Source organism: Cervus elaphus, chromosome 20 (assembly GCF_910594005.1).
Source record: "Cervus elaphus chromosome 20, mCerEla1.1, whole genome shotgun sequence".
NCBI classification, from domain to species: Eukaryota; Metazoa; Chordata; class Mammalia; order Artiodactyla; family Cervidae; genus Cervus; species Cervus elaphus.
The window spans coordinates 81,583,835-81,593,214 of NC_057834.1; the positions used below are offsets into that span (position 1 = coordinate 81,583,835).

The 9,380-nt window shown below is 35.8% G+C and overlaps 1 protein-coding gene across 15 annotated transcripts in view; it reads left to right on the forward strand.

The window, feature by feature from the left end:
• Positions 1-5,686, forward strand: part of LOC122676920 (SSX family member 2 interacting protein) — a 55,429-nt gene extending 49,743 nt beyond the window's left edge. For 10 of the 15 annotated variants that reach the window (XM_043876500.1, XM_043876505.1, XM_043876507.1 and 7 more), the window contains 3 exons: positions 1,646-1,760; positions 2,234-2,399; positions 4,824-5,686. In XM_043876500.1, the coding sequence (XP_043732435.1) occupies positions 1,646-1,760; positions 2,234-2,399; positions 4,824-5,001 (459 nt within the window). In that variant the 3' untranslated portion in view covers positions 5,002-5,686. The remainder of the gene's footprint in view (positions 1-1,645; positions 1,761-2,233; positions 2,400-4,823) is intronic. The other 5 variants (XM_043876504.1, XM_043876506.1, XM_043876510.1 and 2 more) reach the window with 1 other exon arrangement.
• Positions 5,687-9,380: the final 3,694 nt, after the last annotated feature.

Sequence of the window (9,380 nt, forward strand, 5' to 3'; positions counted from 1 at the left end):
TTTCTGAATCAGATTCAACTTCTATCTCATATTCTCTTTCTTGGGTTCCTTTTTCAATCTGTTGTATTACCTTCTTGAGTAATTTTTTCATAAGTGTGTGTGAGTGAAAAATATTCTGAATTCTGGACTATCCAAAAATATATTCATACTTGATTGGTTTGCCTGGATATAGAATTTAGTTTTCGAACTTTTCCTTTCAAAACTTTGAGTTATTCTAATTCTTCCATTGTTTTATTTTGCTCATGAGCAGCCTGGCTATAATATACCCTGTGTTGATTTTAGACAGCTGTGCTGTGTTTTTCCCTCTCTGGAAGCTTTTGGAATTTTATGCTCTTAAGCTAAGAGTTCTGAAATTTTACCAGGGTAGGTCTGGTTAGCTCCTTTTAACCTGAAGATGCTATATTTCTTCAGTTTAGGGATATTTTCTTCAATTCTATATTTTTTCCTTCTCTGACTTCTCTTGCATTCTGGAACTTCTGCTAGACATATATTTGGCCTTCTGACTACATCTGTAGATTGACTTTATGTTCCGAATTTGGGAATATTTTCTCTTTTATCTTGTGCGTCACCAACCTGGTATTCAGCAAGGTCAGTTTGATTTTTCACTTCATCCACTGATTTTTTACTTCACAATTTATCTTTTAAGTTTTATAGTGTATTTCTTGTTTTGTGTCTAGCATTATATTTTACAGATGTTTGTAAATCTGTCTGATAATTTGTGTTATCTTAAAAAAACTTGCCTTGAACTTTACCCATGGCCAGTTCTCTTTATTTTTCCTGGCATTTTTCTTTTATGCTATTACTTTTCTTCAAATGTCTGGTGATCTGTGATTTTGTATTAATGTTTATGAATGAAAGACTATATGTTATCTTAAGAGGCTGACATGGCCTTCCTCCTTAATTATGAAATTCTGTGTTATCTATAGCTATTATCTTCCTCAGGAAACAGTTTGTGCCAGCATTTTCTCCTGTCTTATGGGATCACCTGTTTCTGAGCTCATATCCCTCACCTCTGTCCATGCCACTCCAAGAGATACTTTTGCATACCACTCCCCATTCTCTGCTTGAGCATCTGCCTGCCTCAGTTCACTGAGTACAGAGGTGGGAAACAGAGACCTGAGAGGTGAGGGAGAATTTAGGATCCATCACCTATTCTGAAGGGGGAGTTTGACATGCGCCCTCTTGTGGTCAAGTGATGATGGCTGCGAGGCGCTGGGTCTGGCTTGAGGAGGAGAGCGGTGCTCAATGAAGCCTTTTTTCCCCCAAGTGATTAGTTTACAATGGGGTATTTTTCTGTTGTTTGTAATCTTATATTTACCATGTTTTGTATGTTCAAAAGTTATGCTGATATTCTATATGTTTAAAGTTATGCTAATGTGCCTATTTTTCTGTGTTATATTTTTGAATTTATTCAGAATTGATGTGAAAACAGTAGTTGACTTGTTAGGAGAAACAGGTGAATTTTTATTTTTAACAGCTTTCTTAAATGAAATTTAATTTTAGTTTTTTAGGGTTAATTCCTTTGACTTAATATATAGAGATAGTCAGAGAGCAAACACAAATACCTAGAGAAATTGTGTGAAATGGCAACTGTGTGAATATTGAAATACTGATCAGTATTTCTTTGGTTTGCTTGTTACGGTAGAGAAAGGCATTTGAAGAAGAAAGAGCCAGTTGGTTAAAGCAACAGTTTTTAAATATGACTACCTTTGACCACCAGAACTCAGAAAATGTGAAACTTTTCAGTGCCTTCTCAGGAAGTGAGTACTTCATAAGCTTTTTAATCTGAAAATACATGTAAATAAAGTACTGTAGATTATTAATATATAACTTTAGCAATCACCAGTAAGAACTCTCTAATTGGAATAAAAGTCAACTTTGATATTTTAATTTACTGTAACCAAAATAGAAATGATAGGAGGACTTTGCATACCCAAAACAACTTTTGTGAGTGTAATATCAAGTTTTGAAAATTCACAATGTAGAAATATTTTTTAAACTAGATCCTCCTAAATGTTTGTGGACTGACCATAGCAAAGATCCCCAGATTAGCTAGACTACACTCATACGTACAGAAGATACTCAGATTAATTTGTTCTCACCCCTCCCTTAGAGCTGCAAATGAACCTAGAATAGGATCCTAGTTGATTACCTTCACTGTATTTATTAGTAATGCTTCCTCATATGTACTGCCTTCTTTTCTTCCTTCTTTTTTTTTTTTTTTTTAAAACAGGTTCTGATCGGGACACCCCTATATTACACTCGAGGTCACGGCAAAAGAAGCCTCACGGTGTGCCTAGCGGGTCTCCAGTTTGCACGTCTAAACTGACTAAGTCTCTTCCTGCTTCTCCTTCTACTTCAGACTTTTGCCAGACACGTTCTTGTGCATCTGAACATAGGTACTGGCCTGTAGGTGATCTCCTCCCACACTGTTACAGTGCTAGAGAGGCGTTGTGAAGGGAGAGTTGGCCTGTCTAGGATGAGCAATAGTAAAGGCTCTGAAGAGGAACTGAGTAGATTGACTCATTCATTGTACACGTATTTATTGGGTATCCATTACATAGAGGTGCCTATTAGTGAGGGGAATACAGTAGTGAACAAGGTAGCTCTGGTCCCTGTCTTCTGGGAGCTGACTCATATATATGTGTGATTCTTTTTATTTCACGGGTAAAATACAACTTAAAGTACAATCTTATTTCAGGAGGTACTTAATATTTTAATTGTATTGAATAGAAGGATATTGCACTGATAGTTTCTGTAGAGTACCTCTTTAAGCATTTCATGTGGTATGCCCTTGTTATGGACTTAGAAGGACAAAGATCTGGGAAAAGCTACCTTCCCTTGGCTGGTGATGAGGATCTGTGTCCAAGGGTGACAGGACAGGGAGAGTTGCTCCACACCCCCCAGCAAAGCCCGATAACTGCTTTTAACTGCTACATTTCAGTATTTTCCTTGGTCTTAAGCTAAGTTTGTAAAAAACACAGTATCTGCAAAGTACAGTAAGTTGAAATGCAATAAAATGAAGTATGCTTATAATTTATAATGCATTCTGTATCTAGAAGAGAACGTAGCCTAGTTGCCTCAACATTTTTACTTTTTTACATAATTGTTTTTAGCTATAACTCCTTGAAGACACTGTGTTTAATAAAAAGGCCAACATTTAGTACCTACGTTAAGGGTACTGTGTGAGATTCAGTGCCAGTATATGTAAAACACTTAAAACAGTACTTGGTCCTTTGTAAGTGGTTGGATGACATCACCGACTCGATCGACATGGGTTTGGGTAGACTCCGGGAGTTGGTGATGGACAGGGAGGCCTGGTGTGCTGCGATTCATGGGGTCGCAAAGAGTCGGACACGACTGAGCAACTGAACTGAAACCTTCAGTAGCAGCATATAAAAATATATGTAAACATAAATGGGTTATAAAAATGCTTTTCTGTTATTTGTATTCCAAGAGCTACACTGAACAGTATCAGTGGCATAGAAACAGAATTTTGGAGCTTAAGAAAATTTCATTAAGCTATTCCCAGTTGCTGGCCTCTGAGGATTAAATAAGACTCATGTGACTAGTTATCAGGCAAGAAGCTGTGCAGCTTGACATCGGCCTTGAAATTTTTAATTATTTGGTGTATTTGTATTCCTGCTCCTAAAGCACTTTGTAATAAGATTATGGCAAAATAATTAGGAGTATTTATGCCTAATTTCTATAGCAGCATCTTCATTCCTCCTTCACTGTAGAGTGGAATTTTATATATCAGCTGTACCTGCATTCCAGGCAAAGTAACTCACATACTAAGTTATGTAGGAAACTTAGTTCACCACTGATCTCATCTCATCTGAGATGGCAGGGATTCTGAATCTGATTTATAAGCAAGTGCCTTTCTTTTTTAAGCAAATAAGTATAAAATTGTCAATGTTTTTGGTTCAGAGTTTTAGAATTAAAGCAACTTAATTTTTTTAACGATTTCTACATTATAAGGTTGAGTTATTAACCAAAGTCACACCAAAAAATGAATATTTAGGAAAAGTAAGTTTTATGGAGAAAATTAAGCTATTCAGTTGATAAAAATGTATTGTTCATTGACCCAGCCCCATGATTTGTAAGTAATCATTTAACTAAATTTCCTTGTTTTGAGGCTGGTTGCAGAGCATACCTCAGACAGTATCTCTGAAGCCAGGGGGCTGTATCAGTGTTCAGACACTTAAATTGTTGTTGTCTGACACTTTAAGTTAATTAAGCATCATCACACATGCTTAGTGTGTGTTAACTTATTTAGTTTCCACCCCAAGCCTATGAGTTATGGGTTCTTTTATTATTTCCACTTTACAGCTGAAGAACAGCAGGGTTTAACTTGCCAGAAATGATGTACTAAGTGGTCCAGCTGGGATGTGAACCTAAACCATCTGTTCAGGGTCTGGACTTAACTACTTTGTAGGCACTCATTAAATATCTGCATGGTTGAATGGATGGAAGACGAAAGCGTGCATGAACAAATCGATGAGTGAAGAAAGAAAGCATAAAAAGACTAGAACATTGTGGTATGGGAGACATTAGCTTTCAAAACTCACATGTTATCTATCTACCTTAGGCTCTGGTTGGGTAGCAACCTTCAGAGTAGACTGAACAGATAAATAAATAGGTGGATAGATCAAAGTGATAAATTAGACCATGTTAAAGCACTTGTATGTTCTTGACCAGTGTGTCCTCAAAATTTTTATTTAGCATGGGGCAAGGGAGAAATCAGATTTTAGACATTTAGGCACATCTAAGGTATGAAGGGAGGAGGAAATGATGATTAAGACCTGCCTTTCTTTCCCCAGCAGTTCAGTCAATGTACTGAATATCACCCCTGAAGAAACTAAGCCAAATCAGGTTGGAAGAGAATGTACAAATCAGAAGTGGAGCATGTCGTCAAGGCCTGGGTCACAGGAAGGTTGCTATAGTGGATGCTCCTCGACCTACACAAATTCTCATGTAGAGAAGGATGACTTACCTTAGATATATGAACAGGGAGTTTTTTTTTTTTTTTTCATTAACATGGTCATCAGATTTCACATCTGAGTTGAAACAGGGCATGTTATAAAGTCAGTGATCTCTTAATAATTTAAGATCGTCTGTGTTGTTTGTTTGGACTTCCCTGTTCCTCCCCCAAAGAGCTAAAATGTTAAATTTATTTAAAAGGATATAAAAACTTTGGATATGTATTTTTAGTAACAGAAGCATCTGGTTCTGTGAATAAAGGAATGTATACACATTTGGGTGGAAACAAAGCACTAGAATGAGTTTCCTATTATAGGTATTAAAAATAGCACTTTTAGGAAACTGATTATTGTAAATGTTTAATTTTGTCTCATACATAGTTGGCATTGGAAGTTTAGCCTTTCCTTGAATGTATACTGTAGATTTTTAACAAAGCAAGTTCTATATTTATTATGTTTAATGTGATTTGAAATTCCCTCTTTCATATGTTTTAAATAAAGTGAAGTTTATGTATGTTTTGTACATAGATATACATGATTATGTTGAGGCTTTAAGATTTAAAGATTTTACACATCCATAATTATAGTATTTCATGCCAATAAATTTTTATTAGTGATATTCTGTTACAGATATATGAAAGCCATTGCCACATTATGTTTAAGAATTTTTTGAACCCATCTGAGCAATAAATACTCAAAAGCTATTCCATGAAGCCAAGTTCTTTAGATAATTAACATTACTAACATTCCATTTTTGAGATTTCTACAGCATTGGATTTTTTTAATATGAAGGATATTATAATTTTTCAAAGGACTGTTGATTTTAGGGTAGTAGAGGTAAGATGACAAGAGTACCTTTGGATAAAACAGTTTAAGAGTATTGGCTTAGGATACTTGCGTGTTAGAAGATACTGATATTTAGGATGTTTGGATGGTGATATTTTCTTTACCAGATGGGTACCCTATTGTAATGCCTGTACCAGCAAAGTCTTTGTATAGTTGCCAGTAATTCTTTAATAATTTTTCAATGAGGTATTTAGTAATAAGGAAATCTGACAACATAAATGATCAGATTTTATAGTCCAGATACTATGATACTCTGGACAGACTTGTTTTATTTTCAGGACTAATTGCATGTTTCTTCATGGTTGTTATTGTTGTTATTATTTATAGTAAGAATAATGTAAGTGTGGGCTCAAGCCCTTTCCAGGATTTTCATCAGAAAGCTTTAAGTACCCTTATTTATCTCTGCATGTAGAAACCTACACATGTAGAAACCTACACATGTAGAAACCTGCATGTAGAAACCTACACATACCCAGTCCTTGCTGCAGGTAGTTGAGGCCCATCTGCCTTCCCATTTTCTAGCAGTTCTAACCATTTATATTCACTCACCTGGTTGTGGCTGTCCCATTAAAATTTGTCATGTTAAATAGTACTTTTGTCACCTACTCACTGTATAGAAAACTTTTTCAGGGTTAGTAGCATATCATTGAGTATTTTATAAGACATTAGTGAAAGTACCACAGTTACAGTCTCAAAAAGCTGGCTCTTGAGCAAAAGCAAATTAGTCCCTCACTACATTCAACTTGGTGCATGCCCTTTCTTTACCATTTAAAATATTAGAAATTATGCAGAATTTCAGAAATAGTACCATATTCCAAAGGAAGAAACAGCTGGTGGTATAATTCTTTGGCTACTCGCAAAGAGTCGGACACAACTGAGCAACTGAACTGAATTGAACTGAGCAATAATGATATCAAAGAAAAGCAGTCAAATTTTCTAAATAGTGATATATTTGTCAAGAATTGGATGTTTTTCTTTTTTCAGGGGTTTCCATGATGTACTTGGCTAGAAACTTGTTCTAATTTTTAAAGTAGATCTTATTTTAGGGAATGTTGCATTCCATGGTGATGGATTTCTACAAAGCAGCATGTTTTTTCTTTCCATTTTGAAGTTGGTTGAATTCTCTTATTGAAAAGAAAAATTCCCTTGAGACTTACTTTGAAATCTCAGGTGTGAAAGGAACAATCAGATGAAAGCCAGGGTCATCATACTTCTGATATGTGCATAGATCTGCCGGAGGTCGTGTGTTTTACTTAACAGTGTCAGTTTGCTTTACGTTCCAGCTCCAACAATGGTTCCTAGTTATGCAAAGCTTCCCAGAATATTAAAAAGGCTTCCATGCTGGATAACTCCTGAGTCCACACATAAAACTACTAGATTTTGTTTCCCTTCCTTCTGTAGGTATTTGCAGTGTACGGGTAGTTCAGCCATGTGGCAGTCTTGCATTTAGCCATGATGGTGCATGAGAACACCTTGTTCACTTTTGCTTGAAAGTCCTCCTGACCATCTTAAATGTCTTCTTGTTTATTAGGATGCAAATCTGAAATACTTTGTGCCTTATTTGTTTTTACCTAGCATACCCATTTTGCATTTTCAAAGCATAAAAGTGGCAAAGGAAATAGAGAAAAATTTTATTTCCTACTCTTAAATTTTTGTATCTTCAGTATATGATGAGAAACTTAATAGAATAATCCTACCAGGAAATTAAGATAAAAATTAAACTTAATAAATAGGTATTTTCTTATAGAAGCAATGCATTAAATGTTTAGATTCACAGACCAGTCCACAGCAAAATGTTTCCTTCATAGTATAATTAAAATACTATCATTACTTAAAAGTTCCATTTTTCCTACCTTTGCTGACCAGGCTTGTTCATAGGCTTGTGATGTAACAGGTTTTCTGGGAAAACATATTTCACGGTGCATGGTGAGAAGGAAAGCACCCTGGAATCCAGTCTTGACCCACCCTGATGGAGTTTGAAAACACCTGGGATTCAGGGAGAGGTTTTGCAGACTGTGAGCTAGCAAGCCCCTGTGTGAGTCCCCGTTCTAAAAGTCTTAAAATGCCTTGTTGCCTGATGCAAATCATGTTCTTATTTCCAGATTGTATTTAAAATATACGTGAGTCATGGAAGTCTAGTAAATATATTTTTTCCCTATGTTTATCCTTAATTTTAAAAAGTCTTTTCATAAATAAAGTACCTGCTGTGTCAGGCCTTATTAATACCTTCTAGTCAGTTACTAGGGAGAGAAAGACAACTAATGCTTTCTGCCACTGAGAATCTCTGGGTTGAGTGAAAGACCAGCTATAAAAAACCTAAATTGTCATAAATGATGGGAAATGCTGTTCAGATGTTTAGTCTGGTGATAACCCTGGACTGATTGTTCTATTCCAGGACTGTATATCCATCTCATAACAATGCTGTGGCAAGCTTCTAGTTAGAGTCTTTGTGTTATTTCCTATGGGAAGAACTATGTAACTAATATATTATTTTGTTTTTGTTGGGTGTTGGGTTTTGTTTTCTACAATCAAAATACCTGCAAAGCAGCATTAAGAATTATTGCCCACAAGAACATGTATTATTATCTAATAGAGAAAGAATTTGCAAAGATTTGGGCCATGTAGATAAGGATAATGAGATAGATTATCCTGGTCATTTCTCTAAATATGATGCATTTTTTTTTCAGGTTGGATGTAGATTAAAGTGGAATGGAACTAATTAAATTATTTGATTTATACAAAAATATTTTACTTGAGTGTTTTTTTTTTTTTTAACATTTATAAATACCTCATTTCAGAGGTCTCAGGAGGTACTGTAATGCCAGTGATATATAACGATCCTGGTAGAGATCCTCTTCCATACTCACATTTTACATCCAGAAATACTGGTACCTTGTAAGATGCTTAATGCATAGTGAGCATGGGATATTTGTTAATGAGAGATGTGAAATACTAATGAAACAAGTAGTATTTATACTCGTATAATGAAACACATTGCTTCATTGGCATGAATGGACTAAATTTCAGGTCCGAATCCTTAAACTCTTCTTTCTCAGTAGTGGTAGGCACCTTTTTGGGTTGATTTCCAATCTGATGTAGTTTGATTCCTCACACAGGGCATTGGAATAGAGTAAGCCATTCTACAATGAAAAATACCAAACTGGTGTGGCTAAATACAAAGATTGAATTCTTGCTTGTGAAATGATCAATGTGGATTCAGCAGTCTTGCCTCCATCTTTATGCCATCTGGATCACATGGCCCACAGTGTTGTCAAATCTGGAAAAAGCAGACCGGTTGGTGATGTTGGGTATTAAGAACCAGATCTGAAAGAGACATGCTTCCTACACATTATTTCATCCAGAACCTAGGCCTACAGCTCCATCCTAACAACAAACAAGACTGGAAGACCCAGGAAATGTAGCTATTTGGTGAGCACTGAGAGCTTACTTGGCTACATATTTGGTGAGTTAACTTATTTAAAAAATAAACAGCAAGGGGCTTCCCTGGTGGCTCAGTGGTAAAGAATCTGCCTACCAATGCAGGAGACATGG